Raw genomic sequence first — 20,492 nt, 5'->3', positions numbered from 1 at the left:
AATCCATAACGACGTACCAACTCCTGCAGTCATGGTCTGATCCGTTCGTTCCCGAGACGCACCAAAATCCGCGAGTTTGGCATTTAAATTGTCATGCAATAAAATATTCCGTGACTTTAAATCCCGATGAATCACTGAGGGCGTTAATCCATGCAAGTACGTAAGCGCATGCGCCACGTGCGTTGCAATTTGAATCTTCCAACGATCAAATCCGACAGGACACTTTTGATCCACTCGTGCACTTAACCACGCACGTAAATCCCCTCCTTCCATATATTCCGTCACGACACATAAATCCATGAGATGATTCCATGAAACACCGATAAATTCCACGACACAGGGATGATTTAATGCCGTCATCATCTTCACTTCGGTTAAAAACTCCGTCACGTGACGTGTACTCTTGCGTGTTTCTGGAAACAACATCTTGATGGCCACTGCTCGTGTTTCGTACGTGCCTTTATAGACTTCTCCATACCCTCCTCGACCAATTAATTCGTCGACAAGGACACGATCCCGAGGAATACGAGACGATAAGATCGCATCGTCTTCACACACACTATCAGCAGTCACCGGTCCACGTAACTTTTGCGCATGAATTGGTTCATTATTGATTGAAAACTCGAGCGTTGGCATGGAATAATTGGCATCGACTGGAGACAGTGCCATGGCATTCAATTGGTTATATTGTGGCTCGATTACTGCCTGTTGACGTTCACTAAGATCTTCTCGTTTTAATCCTCGCGTTGATTGGAATCCACACTCTTCTACGACGTGGGGTGCTTTTTCATGCAAAAAGTGTCGAAAACCCTCGTGTTGCTCCTTTTTAGACCACTGCAACGGCGAGGGGACGTCATTTTGTCCCGATAATCCGCTTAACGCACTATTTCGATCAATCGGAGGTGATACTTCGGGAGCATACTCTTGTTCATGCTCGTGTTTGCCACTAATTGCAAGCGACATCTCGGGCAAAGTGCGACGTCGCAAGCGATCAATCGGTTTTTGAGCACGTTGCTTCGAACGACGGAGTTTCCAATAGAGAAGCCAAATTGGAAGCACAATAATCGCGGAACACATGAGAATGATCCCAAGGACCGCGCTAGGACTCATGGCGGTGTCTTGTAACGACAAGGTCGTGGGATTCGCCGAGTCATTGATTGCACTGCCTTGATTGGTAGAAATTCCAGTATATTCGGAAGTGTAAAATTTATTGTACCCCTTGTAACATTCATGGGTTTGGATGATGGAGGTATTAAGGTTTAAGACTTGAGCTTTCTTCGCACAGGCCGAGTCTTTGTAGATTGTCATGTACGCCGACCCGTCGTTAAATAACGTGGCAATTTCACTCCGTTGGCCAATGTATGACGCAAGTTGACACGTGCCTGCAGCGAGGAAGACGTTGGAACGGGCATACGAGCTACAATTGGCGTCTTGGAACCCGTCAATCATGAGGTACTTGGCCCCACGAAAGAGCTCGGACGTGTATTGAAAACGATTCGTGGCGCATCGTTGGGCGTAGTAATACGAGGAGTTGCTGATTTCAATGGCATGGCACGTGCCACTGGGGGTACACGTTGTATTCATGCGTTCGAGTGTCACAACTAAAGGCGTGGACTCGCAATTGGCATCCGAGTAGATTTCGACGGTCGTATAGATTGCAAATACTGACATACGACGACTGGCGACTTGAGAGAGCACGAGTGCCACTTTGAGCCACGATACACGGAGTATGGAGGACACCATGGGCTTATAATCGCGACACGAATCCGGACGAACGGAGACCGACGTCTGTGGCCTATCTTGCGTTCCGAACTGTCTAGGTTCGTCGCTCATGGTCCTCCCTTCTATTGCACGAGCTGAACGTTCGAGCCTTTCCATTTCGAACGACCTGCATCTGGGCTTGGCGCAGCCACGAAATGGAGTATTAATTATTGTAGACTCATGCAAACTAGAGGGAAGTGTCGCGTTGTGATGTAGAGGAGCGTGACAACGTAGTCGAGTCGGTTGTTGCCTTGTATTTGCAATCGCGATAGTCGCAACGATAGCGTTAAGACAAATGAGGTTGGTTCCATGGTGATTGGCCGTGAAGAGCCGAGGATGGCGTCACAGCGAGACGTCGAACGCAGGAGAGCACTCGAAAGTCGTGCGTCGGTAGTTTTAATAAAGACTCGAGGTCATTAAATCTAGAGGTTTCTTAAACATACGGTACACGAAACAAATGCTTTCAATTCCTTAGCACTGGTTTGGGTCCACTGTTAGAAACACACATGAAGTTTTTAGTATGAGTTTAATTAAAGTCTTAAAAAGTATCCATGAGGAGACAGATGGTTGAGGGGAGAATCTTGTTGTGAATCCCGTGCCTTGCTCTTGTCTGGCTCGAAGTGGATAGGCCTGATTTATTCAAATACAGTATATCGGTAAAGCAAGTTATTTTTTATTTCTAATGCTGCTCGGCGGCGATGCGTGACATGTATGCTGGCGTGGTAGAACACTGGCTCGCGCGCGTTACGTCCGAAGGGGGGGGGGTAGTTACATGGTACCCTTACATATTTCATCATGGAAATTTTGAAGCTCTCGCAATGGGCTGGAGAATGCTCTTACATGCACGAGAAAGGGCTTTTCATACGCGCATCGAAACACTCGAATGCGCAATTAGCTGAAGAAGAGCGCTACGAAGCGCTCGTCTCCAACAAGGTAGTGCTCCTCAAAAGCCAGCGTTTTTGTAATTTGCCAATGACAAAAGGATGAATAGATTAAGAAAAGCCATAGTAACACGCAAACAATGAGTGTCTTTCTCATCTTGTAGTGGATGCTCACGAATCCTTATCGAGTCAAGGCATTGAGCCAAAAGGTACAGAGAAAAGAACGAGCTCGAAAGGGGTCTATAAAAAAAATGACCATTGCGCAAGGCATGTCCAATAGTGCCATTCTTCCGGCGGTATGGCGTTTACAAAAGAAAGTTTCCTCTCGCAGCTGGATTGGTTATAATTAGGTAAAAGCACGGACAATTATCCGGCTTCCCTATTAAAGAGTAGTTTCTATAAAAGAGCGCGAAATGATTTACCTCACTAAGACGATTCAAAGTAATGATCGGCCTTCCATCTCCACCTCAACTTCAACCGAAAGAGGGCCACTATTTGAATAATTGTTTTTTGCATATTTCCCATTCCGCATCAAAAGTGTTCGTGACAATCATTCCGCAATGCGGTTGGCACGACTGCGCCATCAGCTACCGACAAAGTCAGCTAGGCCCGCGTTCGCAGCCCTTCGCCAGCTGCACGCGATCCCTAGAGAGAAGCTATTTGACAAAATTCTTGTCGCCAATCGAGGCGAGATTGCCGTGCGCGTCATGCGCACGTGTAAAAAGTTAGGGATCAAGACAGTTGCTGTGTACTCCGAGCCCGACGTGAACTCGGTGGCCGTACGCATGGCCGACGAGGCCATATGCGTGGGACCCGCGCCCTCGAGTCAGAGTTACTTGAATATCCCTCAGATCTTAAAAGCCGTCCAATTCACAGGCGCCGAGGCTGTGCATCCAGGCTACGGATTTCTTTCGGAAAATAAAGATTTCTGTGAAGCACTGGATGCGATGGGCGTCAAATTTATTGGTCCTGGCCATGAAGCAATCCAGGCTATGGGCGATAAGATAACGTCCAAGCAACTCGCCTTGGATGCTGGCGTCAATACCATTCCTGGCTTTCTTGGGGAAATTCACACGTCCGATGAAGCAATTCAAGTAGCCCAGGAAATTGGGTATCCTGTCATGATTAAAGCCAGTGCAGGTGGAGGCGGCAAAGGGATGCGCGTTGCATACAACGATGAAGACGTGCGCATTGGCTACCGTCTCTCGAAAGAGGAGGCTGCCCATAGTTTTGGAGACGATCGAATGTTTATTGAAAAGTTTATTGAAGATCCCCGACATATTGAAATTCAACTTCTTGCGGATGCACATGGTAATGTCGTGGCATTGCCCGAGCGCGAGTGTTCCATTCAACGTCGTAATCAAAAAGTCATTGAAGAGGCTCCAAGTGTGTTACTCGATCCCGACACTCGGATTGCCATGAGTCAACAAGCCACGATGCTGGCAAAGAAAGTGGGTTATGTCAGCGCTGGCACGGTGGAATTTCTCTGTGATAAGGATAAAAACTTTTATTTCTTAGAAATGAATACCCGTTTGCAGGTGGAACATCCCGTGACGGAGTTGATAGCAAACGTCGACTTGGTGGAGCAAATGATTCGAGTTGCTGCAGGATACGAACTGCCGAGAACGTTGGTTGATAGGCCATTAAAAATTCACGGCTGGGCCATGGAAAGCCGTGTGTATGCCGAGGATCCACGGCGTGGCTTTCTGCCTTCCATTGGTCGTCTGTTACAGTATAAAGAACCGACGAATGTACCAGGCGTACGTGTGGACTCGGGTGTCGTCGAAGGTAGCGACATTTCCATGTTTTACGATCCCATGATCTCTAAACTCATTACGTACGGCAAGGATCGTGCTGAGTGCTTGGAGCGCATGAAAACGGCGTTGGACAATTATGTTATTCGTGGTCCTGGTAACAATGTATCGTTTCTGCAGGATGTTTACCGCCATCCTCGCTTTGTGAGCGGCAAATTTACGACAAAATTTATTGATGAAGAATATCCCGATGGTTTCGTTGGGGTCAAATTGACGGTGCCCGAGACTAAAACGCTTTGTATTGTGGGCGCACTTATGCATTTAAAGAAGGCTCTTGCTAGCAGTCAGATTTCGAGTCGTTTGCAGTCAAATTCCGCGGAACATTCTGGTTTATACGACGCGCTTAATGCGAACGAAGTAGAATTGGTCTCGGAGCAAGCAGGTGTTGTGCCTCGATTACGAGCGACTGCTCCTGGGGTTCTCTCGTCGAAAGAATTGATTGCCATTGCAAAGCGCAATAATTTTCAGGACTTGGGAGTCCCGTTATCGGTTAGTATTGATGGGCCATTCGGAGAAGCAACGCCCGTGATTGTTTTACAAGTCGAAGTTGAAAAGAAACGTCATCGTTCTGAAACCATGACTCTTGCGCTTGTAGACGATGCTTGGCACGTTATAGGAAAGGTACATTGGTCTTTGAACGGTCCGCTATTTAAAGCGTCGTTCATTAAAGAGAATGAAGCAGCGGACTATCCATTAATATCACAAATGGTGCAAACGTTACCAGAAGGTTTTCGTCTTCAATTTCACGGTGCTGTTCATGACGTTGTCGTGCGCAATGAGCTTGAAGCCACGTATGCGCCATACATGCAGCCGAAACCCGAGGTCGATACGTCGAATTTGCTCTTATGTCCAATGCCCGGCATGCTCATTTCAGTGGCCGTCGAGGTTGGTCAGCATGTCGAGTTTGGCCAGGAGCTCGCTGTCGTGGAAGCAATGAAAATGCAGAATGTACTTCGCGCTGAGAAACGAGGGGTGATTCAAAATATTGTTCGTACTGCTGGAGATTCTTTAAAAGTAGACGAAATCATTCTTGAGTATGACTAGGAGCTTGATTGTTAATAAAAGTCCAAGACGTTGAGCTGTAAGTACGAATTAAAACTTTATTATTGGATATTGTAAAAGTAGGAGCGACGAACTCTTTTTCGATCGTAAAAAGGGAAGCCGTTGACTCGAACAACGAAAATGGTATTGGGGCATCTGCCAATCGTGAAAAGAGAGACCACGATAAGTAAACAAACTTCGATAGTGCAAAAATAAAAGTTATTAAATTCTAGTTGAGCCATGCTGCCATGACAGCAGCGAAAAGGCACAAGCAACCGCTTAACAGCATCTATCTTGTCTTTGTATCCGTATAAAAAAAATTGCAGCAGCCATCTTATTGTATTGAGTCCGGGACAATGAAAATTATTTTTTGAATGTATTCGAAAGTGTACTTGTTCTTCCATTTTGGTGGTCTCTGCGGCATGATACAAGTCTAAAAAGGTAGTCAAGAATAAATTTATTGATCTAGCGGCTAAACATCGACTCTCCATAAGCGCTTTTGTTGCATTCTGGAAGCACGTCAACGTACTTTATCAATGGAGCACACTAGTGTTTTTTATAGCTCTATGCTCGGAATGCACAGTTTTAGTCTCGATGTGGCTACTTCACAATATTATGGCAGATTTATTCAATGGTTTTGCATTGGCAATCAGATTGTGAAGGTCTTTACATAAAACTGTGTTTTCCAAGTAGAAAATAGTACATGTTGATTACTTTTTCGGTCGACGCGCGCCACCATGGCGTTGGCCCCGTCCGGTACGCTTGGGATCCTCGAGATAGCTATGTCGCTTCAACTGGAGCCTCTCGAGTCGTGCATATTTTCAGCAGACGTGGAAAATTAGTAGATCAGATTGTCCCACCGTCGCCAAGGTGAGCAATATATATATATATATATATCGCAATTTCTTGAATCATATCCTGCTTTTATAAATATCTAGCATGTGTACATTGCTCGAGTGGAGCGTGAGTGGCAGCATCCTAGCCATCGTACAGGCCAATTCGTCATCACTCGTGCTTTGGGAACCTACCAAGATAGAACAGCACCAGCTCGTGGAACTACCCTGCAAAGACATTAGCTATCTGAAATGGTCAACGTCACCAAACTCGTTAATGGTGAACTTATTTTTATCTGGAAAGTTATTAAGAAATTCGCACTTAGCTGTGGTCTGGTGTTGCAATAGCTTGCTATTGGCACGACTCGAGGCCAAGTTTACATTTATGACCACACTAAAGGTACGAAAACGCAGGTGGCGAGTAAGCATAAACGGCGTATTTTGTGTGGCGATTGGAACCTTGAAAACAAATTTGCATTTGGCTCGGAAGATCGGCAAATTACAATCTGTTTGCCTTCTGGAGAAACGATTGATCAGGTTAAAATAAAGGCGTCACCTCGAAGCATCACGGTTTGTGTTGTGTATTTTTTTGCATGCATCCATCAATGCCTCTTAAAATTCATTTATTTTGCTGGTAAAGTTTGGTGGCAAAAAAGGCAACAAAAATTCCATTTTGTCGGTAAATATGGGTGGCAAAACAATATTATTGTACGATCTGACTGAGCGGGAAAACGCCCTGGAACTCGCCTTTCAGGCACGGTATGGCAAAATTGTGTCGTATCAATGGTTTGGTCATGGCTACATCGTCGCGGGCTTCTCGTCGGGCTATGTTGTGATTATTTCCACCCATTTGAAACATATTGGTCAAGAGCAATACTGCGTAAAGTTTCATGAGCAATCGTTACGTGAGATTGTGTACAATGAGGCAAATGAGGTTGTTGCTACTTGTGGCGATAATTGCATCAAGGTCGTACGTATGAGCGATTGGAAGGAAATCGCGGTCGAGTATCTGGACAGTGACGCCAGCGCTTTAACTTCAAATATTGTCCCTTCTTCTATGTCGTCGTCATCAGCGCTTGGGGATCCGAGTAGTTCGGGTACTTGCCCGATGCAAGTTCCTTCTATGACCTTTGAAGATCTTGAATGGACGCGCGATGGCCGAATCTTAAGCATAAGTTCGCAGAACGGCTGCCTGCACAATTTTATAATCTTAAATTCGGTGCTGCAAACATCCTTTTTTCATCCCAAGTCGCCGTTTGCTGCGTTGCTGAAGCCAATCGCTCCCTGGACACTGGTATTTACGATTGTGTTTATGGTTGTGGCTATATTGCTTGTAATTAGTTTGCGTTTTAATGTCTCGTGCTGGGATGTGATCCGCGCTATGACGGGTTTTATTGAGGTTTTGTAAGTATAAGAGTACAATACTATGAGCACATTCGGAAAACAAAGACTTGCCAATGTATACCATTATTAAAGCTCGTTTACTTTTTTCAACCGATTAGTAAAAGTACATTTTTGCAGCACTTTTGATGCGTCCTTCTACCTGCAAATAGCGCACCGAATTTAATTGTGCATAATGTGACTAAAATTGCACTTTATCCAATGTTCTGGATACCTGTGAGTTGCAACAAGTACCCAATAACCCATCCACAAGCCGCCGCAATTGTGCCATTAATTGCCATCGATCCACCCGCTTTCCACATCTTTTGACCCACAAATTTTCCCTTCACTGCCCCAAGTAAAAAAAGCGTAATAACCGTAAGGAAACACGACAGATACAATGCCGTCTTTGGACTCATATCGATCCCTGGAAACAAATTTACGAGGTACGAAAGCAGTGGAATGACTCCAAAGAACATAAAAGACAGGAACGTAATGCCACCTCCCGTTAAAGGCGTATGATCGTCTTCCACGGGCATAATTTTAAGTTCTTCGACCATCATAATATCAATGAATGCTTCCTTGTACTTGGCTAATGTATGTACGACGAGCATCGCGTCTTCCGTGGATACGCCCTTCTTGACATAGAGTTCGACCATTTCTTCAATCTCCCCTTCGGGATAATTTTCAAATTCCCACACTTCTCGAGACCGCTCATGAGACGCAAGATCAGCCTCGGCTTGAGAACTGAGCATGTCACCAAGTCCCATACTTAAACCATCCGCTACGAGGTGAGCGAGGCCAATGATTAAAATGACCGAATGCGGCAGCCCTGAGCCCGCCACGGACGTAACTGTGGCAAAAGTAGTAATTATTCCGTCAAGGCCGCCGTACACAGCGCTTTTAATGTGCTCTCCACCCATCATGTGATTTTCCTGAGCGTGGGTGTGGCTTCCCATTTCCGTTTTAAGCTGATGTAGTAACCGCGACTGCTTCGAGTCTCCCCGGCCATACGCATCTTTGACGTCTACCAGGACTCCGCTGTAGTTTGTGCTTCCATACCCGGTTTTTTCATTTGAGGCATTGCTTAAACTTGTAGAGGTCGTAGCTCTTTCGTGACCGTTGGCGTTCATTGAGCTGAAAGAAGTGATAATTAGTGGCGACGGTTTGTTCCGACTTTGAAAAGCTTTCAAAAGGTAGAATGACAGACGTCACTGGAGCGAGGAGCTACTACGTACTTTTTTAATCTTTTCATTTTAGAATTGTATACCACCAAAAACGTTTTTTTTCTTTTTCTAATATGTATACCTTTTTTTTATTTACTGCCCTCGACTTCGTCTTCTTGATCGTCGTCATCGCCATGCTGCATCTTCCAGGCACGGACTCGCTCAAATTCTTTATAATGGTTCTTGCGTTTCTCGGCAAAGTCTGGATCCTTTTCAATCTTCTTTCCTTCGTCGTTGCGAGCAGAAAATTGGAGCCCAGTCGAAGCCAAGCGTGACTTCTCGTCGGCACTGTTATCTCGTGCACTCGTGTTAGAACTGTCCTTATAATCCTGCAGCTTGGACTGCAACTCGTCCCACTGGCAAATACGTTAAGATTCCACTCTTTAATGTATATCGTATCACAATTCAGTAAGATACCTGAAGTGAAGGCTGCTCCTCGCGGCCTGAGAAACTTCGAGCAGGGGACACGGCATCGTTGTAGTAATGATACGGCGTATTCGGCTCGTCGATTTTCATGCGTGTGCCACGGTCCAAATTGTGTCGCGCAATCGTCTCTTCGTCCCACGAAACGTGAGCATCGCCATGTGAATGGCAGTGTTCAGTCACGAGGGACTTGCCCGCGGGCCTTCTCTCCTCCATCACGATCGGTCGCTTCAGATCTTAAGCGGTACAGGAAGTTTTTTCACGGAGGTATAATTACCCCATATGAGAGGTTCTTTTTAATTAAAAGGGCTTATTTACACTCTTTTTTTTTAATGATTGCTGTGTTTGGGAAACTCGCAAGATAATAAGGCGAAGACAAGCAGTTTAACTTAAAGCCATTAGTTGTGGTAAAGCGATCAACCGAGCATTTTTGCCACTTTTAAGCGCAAGCGACTACAACGTAGCATTGCCAATTTACATGGCATTTTCTTGCAAGTCGCTCGCTTTATCAACTATTTTATTCGGTGCTAAGTAGTCTCATCAGTGCTTAAGCCTCTCGTGTTACCGAGAGGGTTTCTTCACAAAGATTCAGAGCAGATCTTGGTATTTTAGCAAACATCATGTGAGCACAGCTTTTAAAATGACTGCTACGATAGTACGCTGAAAAACTACAAATGAGCACTTTTCACTGGGCTCGGATCGGGAACTCACAGCCATTGAATTCTTTTACCAATTATTGTACCCTACATTTACTTAAAATCGGTACACTCGGCACATTACTTTCGGATCGAAACATTTATTTTAAAAGACTCGAAACGTTTCCGATCACATGCAGCGCATCTTGTGACTCGGAAAGAGATCCAAGCGGCAAGTCGACGTGGATTCAGTTGACAAGAACAATGCCGCAAATTTGTCGATAAGTGTGCTGCGTAAGCTCAAAGAGGACGACAACGAAGCGCGCGTCCTTGTGCGCGGCCTAAATGACGATTCTCAAGAACCTATCGAATGAAAACTATAGCCACAGTAGTCTACGCAACGCCTTCACATTGAAAACTACGGGCGCCCATATGCGTTCATCAAAAATTCGAATTCAATTTCTATCAGTAGTTCTCCATGATCAACAAAAAGTAAAATTACAAGCTCATCATGCTCTTAGAAAAATTAAAAGTTCTCAAACGTGCCAATCTTTCCAAAAACTATACAAATCTCTAGTATAAAACCTCGTAGGGTCGCTCAACTCGTCGACATTCGACATTGTATTTTTTATTATAAAGCTAAAAAAAAAATAAAAAACGCGCGCTTTTGTAAAACGATAGTATATCTCCAAAGCGTCCACTCGTTTCCATTTCAAGAAAGCTTCCTTGCAAAAGCCCTTTTACGCTTGAAACGCAACGCCAAGCTGCACTTGTTCCGCCTGTGCGACAATATCCGCACATTTCACTGCTTTCTCGGCAGCATCTTCCAAATCATCGGCCACAATCATCTTAACTCCCGAATCGGCAATAATCTGGCGTGCAAGCTCCACATTCGTCCCTTGGAGACGAATAATCACGGGCTTTTGCAGTCCCAAATCCTTGACGGCCGCCACAATACCCGCCGCAATAACATCACATCGCATAATGCCACCAAAGATATTCACAAGAATCGACTTGACTTGCACGTCCCGATCCAAGAGCTCAAATGCTTTTTTCACTTGCGTCTCCGAGGCTCCACCGCCGACATCCAAGAAATTTGCTGGTGAACCGCCATAGAGTGAGATAATATCCATCGTTGCCATGGCCAGCCCCGCCCCATTAACAAGACATCCAATATTTCCATCCAATCCAATGTAATTCAAGTCATACGCACTCGCTTCGACTTCCCGTGGATCTTCTTGGGTCGTATCGCGTTGATCAAAGATCTCGGCATGTCGAAATGCCGCATTATCGTCGTAATTCAGCTTGGCATCACACGCAAAAATCGCACCTTCTCGTGTTTCGGCCAGTGGATTAATCTCCACTAACGTCGCATCGACGCCAATAAACAGTTTGTATAGGTTTTGAATCTGGGTCTCGAGTTTTAATAATACCGAGCCATGTCCACCTAACGCTTTGGCTAATCGCGTCACTTGGGTAGGTGTTGGACCCGTTGCAATGTCAATAATCTCCTTGAAAATCAATTCGGGTGTTGCTGCGGCCACGTCTTCAATGGATGTACCCCCTGCTGGGGACGCGACCATTACAGGGCCCTGGGACGCGCGGTCCATGAGGATGGAAAAGTACATTTCGCGACGCATCCAAACCCGTTCCATTAAAAAGACTTTTGCTACTTGAATACCTTTCGGACCCGTTTGTTTAGTCACGAGTGTCTCGTTGAGCATCTTGTTTGCAATTTCTTCAGCTTGTTCGGGTCGTGTACACATGTGGACGCCCCCTTTGAAACCATTTTGAAACGTCCCGAGTCCACGGCCACCAGTGAGCGCTTGGGCTTTAATCACCACGTCCACGCCCTCTGTCGGAACGAGAATTCAAATTGAAATGACGTGTTAGATACGTCACGATTGATGACAATTGAGTTGACTACTGTAGACGCACCACGGTCGCCACGAATTTGCTCAAACGCGGCTTTGGCCTCGGCGGGCGTGTCGGCGGGAATGCCGAGAGGCGTTGCGACGCCAAATCTTTTCATGATTTCAAGCGACTGGAACTCGTGAAGGTTCAGACGACGCACTTGAGCGCATTGGCGCATGGGGAGAGCTAGAAGCTTTGCGCGATAGAGCGAGCGACCGAGCATAGAAGACCTTCGTGTGGCTGCTAGCGCGTTTTCAATACTTTTTTAGAGTGTGGAATCGTTTGGCTCGAGTTTTCAATATCAAAGCGGGGGAGTTTGTCATATCTTTTTTATCCCAAACTCGCACTTTATAAAATTCATCGCCGAGATGTCCCAATTCAAAATAAATACACGTAATTTTATTACGAAAAAGCAATTTTAAATCCTTTTTAGATTTTTCCGCTCCTCTAGTAATTTCGGGCCACGTGGTCGTTTCTATATGTGAACTATAGAGGCGGTCTGGCTATAGCGATTCTCAATGTCATATGTAGGGGCAAAAGACATAAGTGAAAATATTTCATTTGAAGATTTTATTTAGGGAGGGAGGTGTGGCAAAACCAAATGGGGGCTATACCGGCTTTCTTTGTTTTAATGGAAAAAGAAAATGATAATTTGACATTACTTTATTGTAATGAAGCCAAAAATTAGTTTGCACTGTAAATAGCTAGAAGGGCAAGTCATAAAAAGCGAAAAGAAAGAGCAGGAAATTAAGCACGAGGGAGGAGTTAAAAATAAGCGACAAGGGTCGGAGGCATGTTAGTTAGTCTTAGGAGGTGTAGCTAAGGATGCATTAAATCTTACTTTACTTTTACTACCTTTTGTGGACAACCATCTGGTTGAAATACACCTTGAGCCACGAATTTGAATGGATACCTAAGAATTATAAGGTGTAACTGCAAAATATGTGTTCCAAACAACGACTAACGTTTTTCGAGGCGATGCGAGCAGTTTTTATTCTTTTTTCGGCACCTAACGGTACAATTAAGGCGAAGGATCGACCGCGGCTATATAGGTCATGTACTGCTTATCAACGCTAAGCACAGCATCCACGCCCGTTCGGATCATGAAGCCCGCGCGAACCGTCAGCAAGCGGTAAGAAGATTGCAATTCGAGTGGGCTAAGAAACCCCTTCATATCACCTTCGAAAGATGTGGTACACTTTTTCGGAACAAACGTAAAAAGTGCCATCGTCCCGATATTACCTTGAAACAACGAGTACGGAACGTTGCCAACTTGGACCTCTTTTTGATATTGACCCAACCAACTTGGATCGGGACCAGACTGGCAGAGTTTTAGTCGAACCATGGATCCAAGGTTATAGATGTTGTCCGGTTGAACATGCATGGTAATGTGAGCGATCGCGCTCAAATCTTGATTCACGAAGGAGATATAATTGAACACGACCGGAATCGAATTGAGACGTGCCATCGTGACAGTATGAGTATTTAAAGAGAGGTAGGAGTCATACCAATACCTATCATCGACGATAACACCAGGAAAGCTGAAATCAACTTTCCACGAGATCGCCGAGGAATCGTTCGATGTCACTGACAAGCACGAGTAGCCAGGAGGGCCGGGGTTAAAGTTCCCGAAATAGTAGGGTCCTTTCTCAGTTTCGGAAGGAATACACAAAGGTTTTGAAGTGTCTTCAGCTGACGCGGTAGCGGCGAGAGCGATGGCGCTACAGAAGAAAAACTTCATCGAGATGGATTGTCAGGGTACAGACGGCGAGGGAAAAGGAAGAATGAATCACTGATTAAGTGAGCTATTGATCCCATGGAGTCGCAGTGCTTGTACGATTCGTGCCAATGGATTGTCTCGAATCGCATTCTTTACTTTTTCCTGTTGGCGTACCGTAGCATTTTCACATGAGACAAATTCGCATGGCTTTTTTTCACGATAATGAACGGAAGAATTACGTCACAAATCTTTGAAGTTGTGACGGCGGGTTCTTTACAAAGCCAGATATTTTTCAAATGTCTCGTAGTTTTCTCGATTGTCAAGTAAATTTTCATTTAAGCCGATTATGTTTGAGTTTGGAATTTGTATGGTCAGGGTGTAGGAGCTGGTGCAGCCAAGTTGGTGACGTGTCCTTGCCAAAAGCGATAGTAATTGTTGATACTCTTTTGTTTTAAATGAGGTTATATTACATGATTCATGATGCGGCTGGTATATCTGAGTAAAAAAATGTTTTATTTTTGAAAGCTTCTACAGGTTTAGACAAAAAGGTTTCTGCTCGCACATCTTTTGGTGTATCGAAATAGGAAATTATGCAACAAGTTTTGATTGTCTAAATACTTTGTTAATACGAATAATGACGAGCATTTACCGAAAAAAAAATCATGAACGTGCCTGTCAACAAATAAGAGCCGTATTGATTCACTGGCACATCTGTGAATCATGGTCTTTACGGTACATTAGATTCTTGCTACATTCGTCCCATGGATGATGCCAGAGTCATATCGCAATGGGAAGCACAAGCAGCCTGCCTTCAACCCATTCTGAAATTTGATAACCAAAGTTCTTAGAAGTTCGAGTCGCAGATTCAATCTGATCGGACAAAGTTTGTATCATATCGAAGGAAAGTTGCATCTTGCATCAGAATTAATTTTACGACAGCTATACGTATTTACCTGTAAGATCATTGCACGATACTTGTATGCGACTTGAACGTTGCGCTTGACGTTTTCGGGTATTGCAAAGCTATGCGACTGTGTCCGATGCCTCGCGATGTAGCTGCTCAAAATGTATGCCTGCAATTTTAAAGACGATTATCGGTCTCGTCATATGATGATGGCAAAAGCATTAAACAGCCATTTAGATAGATGCCTAAGGTTTGCCGTTATGTAACTACTGAAAAACATGTTGCTTGCAAAGTAAATAAAATCACATGTGACATATTAAATATCAATTATTCTCAACAAATATAATAACAAAGGGAGCCGGTATAGCCACACATCGGTTGGAGAACCGTTGTTGTGGTACATTAACTTTAAGTAAAATACTCTTTATCTAATTTTAAAATAGTAAGTTACTTAAATCCCATTTATTATGGGTAACAAATGTGGTCGCTGCCAGATATAAATCTGGCGGCCAAATTCTATTTTAAATTAGCTCGGGTAAGGTTTTTAAATTTAAATAATTAAATATAGTGCAGTTCCCCTTTTGATTTAAAGCGTCAAGTGTAACGGGGCATCGCGACTTGTACTGTTTCAGTACAAGTCCACTTCACACTGCTTCAGATGTGAGTGGTGCCTCTCGTTAAGTAACGTACACTGTACGTATGGAGGAAGACTTCTCTTAAGGCAAGTTAGCTTAAGAGGGTAAAACGAAAACTGTATTAATATAGTTAAGTGTCTTGTTAATCTATCTTTGTAAATGTTGTCTTAACTATAAACTAATACTAAACATGTAAATGAATTCTTATCTATCTTATCTAGTAACTCTCTTTGATTACTTCTGCAGCTGATTAGTCTGCGGAATAAATAGACATAATGGTCTATACCTATTTATGGATAAGAATTCAGGAAATTACTATATAAAGTAATTTCCTCCAAATATTATCTACCTTTTAGATAATATTAATTAACAACCTTTTAGTGTTAATTTCATGTAACGATACACCCCGTTACATCACCCCTCCCTTAAACGACAATCACTCTGAATGTCATTAGGTGGAGTGGTCGCTAAATGACCACTTAATTTTTAAAATGTTTTTGATTGGTCAGATCCATCATTTTAAATTCCATCGCATGAAGGAACAATTCATGCGGGGTGAAGATAGCGCTGAACCTTCGGCTGCGGTTCGTGCAGCCGCGGGTGACGCATTGTTATCTCTTGCGGTAGACGTTCCGTCTACCGTAGTGTCTTCCACTCGCACAACACTTGGTGTTGCGAGTGCACGTGGTGATTCACCACGTGAGTACGACCCCTCTTTAGAGGTCGATTATGAGTGCGAGTCGGACGAAATGGCCGACTCGGGGAGGATGGAACAGTCGCCTGATACCCGTCAGGCGGCTGATTATGAGCCTTCGAATGAGANGGCGCACACGATTGTCCACTGGCTTTTAGCCGTGGAGCAATGTGGTGTCGCCCAGCTCATCGAGGACGACAGCCGGATGGTGTCGTACGCTATGTCGCATCTGCGCGGTAAGGCCTCAGAGTGGGCTTACTCGGCGCTTATGGCGGACAGAAAAGCGTTCCCCTCATGGGCGATCTTTAAGGATAAGATTCGCGCCATGTACCAGCCGCCGAACAACGAAGTGTTGCTTCAGGCGCGCTTCTTTGGGGCGCGACAGGCGAAGCGATCTCTGCAAGAGTATGTGCAAGAGATGCGCTCGCTGTCCGCATCCATAACCGTAGGTCCGATTCCGGAGCACATTAAGGTGCCCACGTTTATGAACGGACTACGGCATGGCCCATCGCGACAGGCCCTTTATAGAAAGGTGCCGTCGACGATGGAAGAGGCAATCCAAATTGCCTTAGCTGAGGAGCAATCCTACAACAGTGCCTCGGCGACAGCTTGGTATAAGCCGTCGGCCGAGAGGACAGATGCCACTCCTATGGAGTTGGGCAATGCAGACGTGGTCTGTTATAAATGCGGCACGCGCGGTCATATGATGGCTAGCTGCTATGCCAGGGTCCCTGCTGGGGCAAAGATGCCCAGCAAGAGGACTCCCTTCCCAAGGGCGATGGCAAGAACCAGCGTGCGAGACGCATGAGTTCTCCATCGACCACTGAGAGCTCATTCGAGTAGACGTGCTGGAAGCATTCGCTACAGCATGTTCGATTCCGACGATGAGGATGATTCCTCATCGCCAGTACCGTCTCTGGTGCCGTCACCCGCACAAATTTATGTGCGTGTGATGACGATGGCGTAAGCCATCGTTATAAAAGTTCTTGTTGTACCCCTGCTATAGTGGGTACCACTCAGGGGAGCGTACACAGTAAAATTTCTCGTCTTGCTCCTGTGAAAAAGCCGTGGCTTTTGCCAGAAAGGCTAATCAGTAGCTTGTCTGAAGAGACTACTCCTCAAAATAAATATCCCTTATTGTTGCGACAAAGCTACATAACCTTGATCCCAGCGCGAAGAGCTGTCGCGCTGAGGAAGATTTTTATCTCGATGCTATTTTCAAGCATCGATGGTGTAGTGACAACAATAAGCGAGATATATTCTCGCTTATGCAAGCCTGGAGCGCGTTCATTCGCAATGTCAAAGACATTGGACGCAAAGCCTGGCTTCAAAGTCTTAGCGCGATTCGAGTTATGTTTAAGAAACGAACTCCAACCGGTGCAAGGTATAAATTTCATCGGTTGTCAAGTGAGGCAAGACTTCCATGCCTCATGTGGGGTGATCCCAGTCCGTGTTATGTTGACAACACGAAGCGAGTGTAAGGGGATGTCTATTCCCTTTCTTCGCCCTGGGGAAGGGCTCGCATCTCTATCGAGATGCGCGATGCGATTACATTTTGCAATCGATTTACAGGCGCCAAGGGCGCGTGTTTTCCAATAGACCTTCTGATCCATCGGATGGGTCTCGTCATACTGACAGACGAGGCTCTCAACTTCAGCAATCAGCTGGGAACGAGGCTCCCAGCTCTCTTGCGAATTTGGATAACCGCGCCAGCGAACCAGATAACTCGTTCGCTCTCCCTTCACATCCCGGTGGCTTAGAATACGTTTTACAAGGAAAAACGCTGACCACCGTGGGAATCCACAAGAGTTGTGGTGATGATGGGAAAATAAGATCCGACGCATGTGTCGGATCAAGAGTCGAAGATCGTCAAACTCGACAACTGCCTCCATGTATTGGAGGAGGGTCTTGAACACGAGCGCGGTAAGCGTCACTCGTTGGAGCAGACGGTGCAGGCTCACTATATCGAACGGTTGGATGACCGTTCGAAGAGTGCGTGCTCAGTGTTGGAGTACGAACGGAAATATCACGCTCTTCGTGATGAGCTGTCTTCCGCTCATCGCGGTTTCGAGGATCTTCGGAACATGCATGAGAATCTTTAAATTCAACATGAGAATCTGGTTCGTGACCACAAGAATCATTTAGGAATTCTTGAAAAGGGTGGTCAGATCCGTCCTCGGAAGAGACCGCGTACTATGTATGGTACGGGCGGGGCCGACCAACGTACCCGGAAAGGCCCAATGAACTTTGGTAGTAGTTTACTGTTACCCACATTAGTGACTACACGCTTAGGTAAGTTTACCGTAGAGAGTAGTACGAGGTCGTTAACTTTAAATGAAAGAACGTTTGCTCTTCCATGTTTGTCTGCGTTCCGTTTCTGACGGTCCACTGCGTTAGCAATGGAATCTTGTACGAAACGGATTACTGATTCTTGAGTCAGCAGAAATTCCTCTGCTGACTCATTTTTTTTTCTTTTTCAGTGCGCTTTGTGCGCACTGCCATGATGGTTTTCTCATCTTCGATGTCGATTGCTTCGACATCGACATCATTCGCGTCATTGTTAAGTTCGACGCGTGATGAGCATGAGCCAGAAAATGGTTTTTATCGTGCGAGTCCACCCCCCTCCAACTAGAAGATCCCTCTAATCGGGTGGGTATATGAGGATGGTGTAAGCCATCCACGAAGAACGGTGTATGCGTTGTAGACGCATGCACCGACTTGTTGATGGCAAATTCGACCATCGGTAAAACCTCGGTCCAATTCGGATACGATTGAACATAACCTCGAAGTATCTCTTCGAGGACGCAATTTATTCGGTATGTCTGACCATCTGTCCATGGATGATCAGAAGTTGACATAGTCAGCCGTGTTCCGAGTGATCGGAACACGGATTGCCGAAACTCCGCCGTGAACCGTGGATCTTTTTCCGGGAACAGTTCACGGAGTAAACCGTGGAGTTTGAATATCGTGTCAATAAAGACGCGGGCACAGCCCAAAGCCCTGATTGACTCTGGTACTGCAACAAGCTGTACCATCTTGCTGAATCTGTCTACAACAACAAGGATTTCATTGTTTTTGTGATACGCCTTCGGAAAATTCGAAGACGGAGTCCATAGATACAGACTGCCAACATTCTGCCGGAGCTGGTAGAGGTTGGAGAGGTGCACGGGATGAAGGGATAGGCTTCACCCGTGGCATACCTCGCAAGCACGAATGTACTCAGGCACGAACTGATACTGGCGGGGCCAGCAAAAGTCGCGACTTACTGTGCGATAAGCACTCTCGCGTCCGCGATGCTCACTGGTTGGTGCATCGTGACACTCATACCTGATGCGCAAGCGCAAATCATTGTGAGTTGGGACGACGACACGTGGAGTGTCGCCGGCAACGGCTGTGTGATACAATAAGCCGTTGCGTGTTGTGATCGCCGTCTGATCGGTAAATCTTTAAAAGATTTATTGGATGGATTCATCATATGATCCATTAACGCAGAAGGTCCTTATCTTCTGTGCAGGCTTTCTTTATGTCATCAACTAAGGTTGATGACGGGACACTTATAATGAGTGCTGCAACAGCGAGATTATTTCCACTAATTAAGTGCGCAGCCGGCGCGAAATCGGGTCGACGTGATAACGGATCAGCGACGACATCAAGTCGTCCTGATTTATATTCCACGGAGAAAGTATACTCTGCGAAGAAGGATAGCCATTCTTTGCGAGAGGTGTGGGCTGTTTACGGCCGTGCGTAATGACGCATGGTCCGTATATACGATGAACGGTCTATCTCCAAAGAGATAGACTCTAATATTTTATGGCAAGGAGTTCCTTGTTATGCGCTGGGTAATGCGTTCAGCTGGTTGCAGCTTACGCGATTGGTAACAGACGACGCACTCCGCGCCGTCTGTATCGTATTGCATAAACGCACAGCCGATGGCGAAATTGCTGGTGCTACAGACCACATGAAATGGTCTGTCTTGATCTGCAATCGCCAAGATGGGCGATTGCATCAAACTTTGCTTGATTCCCTCAGTAGAACTCTGACAATCAGCGTTCCATAACATTTTCTCGTCTTTTTTCAAGATGCGAGAGAGATGAACCGTCATCTCGGCATAATTGCGTGGGTACTTGTGTAAGTACGCCGCTAGACCAAGGAACTTTCTAAGTCCCTTGACATCGACTGGAACTGGCCAGTCAGTAATTGCCTTGATCTTTTCGGGATCAGGGCGCACGCCGTGTTTACCGACGATGCCCAAGAAGTGGTATTTCGCTTGCAGCGAATATACACTTCTTGAGATTTGCATACAACTTATGCTTTCGCATAAGTGTAAGAACCTGACGAACGTGAGTTTTATGAACTTCCACGTCCGTTTTACCGTCCATGGCCCGGCTATGGACGAATACATCGTCGAAATAACTCGGTGCGAAATCCCGCACCGGTCTCAACAGATTTGTTACACATCTGTTGAATGTTGCAGGGGCGTTACTAAGCCCCTGAGGCATCACTAGCCATTCCCAGAGCATCCCACTGGGGGTGCTCACTGCTGTGTACGGGATGTCCCGCTCACGCATAAGGATTTGATAGAACCCATCCATCAGATCCATAGAAGAAAAGATCGTACTCTTAGACATACC

At 45.5% G+C, this 20,492-nt stretch overlaps 7 protein-coding genes across 7 annotated transcripts; 3 read left to right on the top strand and 4 right to left on the bottom strand.

Moving 5' to 3' along the window:
- Window positions 1-2,556: 2,556 nt before the first annotated feature.
- Window positions 2,557-2,748, top strand: CCR75_006192 (uncharacterized protein; the record flags this gene model as incomplete). The annotated part of the gene is made up of 1 exon (XM_067964263.1): window positions 2,557-2,748. The coding sequence occupies one exon, from the start codon at window positions 2,557-2,559 to the stop codon at window positions 2,746-2,748; it is 192 nt and encodes a 63-aa protein (XP_067815694.1).
- A 454-nt stretch (window positions 2,749-3,202) lies between these two features.
- CCR75_006193 (uncharacterized protein) lies at window positions 3,203-5,500 on the top strand (the record flags this gene model as incomplete). Its single annotated transcript, XM_067964264.1, has 1 exon — window positions 3,203-5,500. One exon carries the CDS (start codon window positions 3,203-3,205, stop codon window positions 5,498-5,500), a length of 2,298 nt encoding a protein of 765 aa, XP_067815693.1.
- Window positions 5,501-6,200: 700 nt separating this feature from the next.
- On the top strand, window positions 6,201-7,738 carry CCR75_006194 (uncharacterized protein; the record flags this gene model as incomplete). The annotated part of the gene is given in 4 exon segments (XM_067964265.1): window positions 6,201-6,367; window positions 6,436-6,730; window positions 6,745-6,900; window positions 6,971-7,738. 4 exon segments carry the CDS (start codon window positions 6,201-6,203, stop codon window positions 7,736-7,738), a joined length of 1,386 nt encoding a protein of 461 aa, XP_067815698.1.
- A 187-nt stretch (window positions 7,739-7,925) lies between these two features.
- On the bottom strand, window positions 7,926-8,843 carry CCR75_006195 (uncharacterized protein; the record flags this gene model as incomplete). Its single annotated transcript, XM_067964266.1, has 1 exon — window positions 7,926-8,843. One exon carries the CDS (start codon window positions 8,841-8,843, stop codon window positions 7,926-7,928), a length of 918 nt encoding a protein of 305 aa, XP_067815697.1.
- Window positions 8,844-8,876: 33 nt separating this feature from the next.
- CCR75_006196 (uncharacterized protein) lies at window positions 8,877-9,638 on the bottom strand. The gene is made up of 2 exons (XM_067964267.1): window positions 9,354-9,638; window positions 8,877-9,292 (listed from the first exon to the last, which is right to left on the bottom strand). The coding sequence occupies exons 1-2, from the start codon at window positions 9,573-9,575 to the stop codon at window positions 9,026-9,028; spliced, it is 489 nt and encodes a 162-aa protein (XP_067815696.1). The 5' UTR covers window positions 9,576-9,638; the 3' UTR covers window positions 8,877-9,025.
- Window positions 9,639-10,583: 945 nt separating this feature from the next.
- Window positions 10,584-12,212, bottom strand: CCR75_006197 (uncharacterized protein). The gene is made up of 2 exons (XM_067964268.1): window positions 11,933-12,212; window positions 10,584-11,849 (listed from the first exon to the last, which is right to left on the bottom strand). Exons 1-2 carry the CDS (start codon window positions 12,129-12,131, stop codon window positions 10,735-10,737), a joined length of 1,314 nt encoding a protein of 437 aa, XP_067815695.1. The 5' UTR covers window positions 12,132-12,212; the 3' UTR covers window positions 10,584-10,734.
- A 717-nt stretch (window positions 12,213-12,929) lies between these two features.
- On the bottom strand, window positions 12,930-13,649 carry CCR75_006198 (uncharacterized protein; the record flags this gene model as incomplete). The annotated part of the gene is made up of 1 exon (XM_067964269.1): window positions 12,930-13,649. The coding sequence occupies one exon, from the start codon at window positions 13,647-13,649 to the stop codon at window positions 12,930-12,932; it is 720 nt and encodes a 239-aa protein (XP_067815692.1).
- Between the last annotated feature and the right edge of the window lie 6,843 nt (window positions 13,650-20,492).

Source organism: Bremia lactucae, assembly GCF_004359215.1.
Source record: "Bremia lactucae strain SF5 chromosome Unknown BlacSF5_NotPlaced_183_SHOA01000117.1_1171385bp, whole genome shotgun sequence".
NCBI classification, from domain to species: domain Eukaryota; phylum Oomycota; class Peronosporomycetes; order Peronosporales; family Peronosporaceae; genus Bremia; species Bremia lactucae.
The sequence above is the reverse complement of the archived record's forward strand: the minus strand, read 5'-3'. Positions and strand labels throughout refer to the sequence as shown.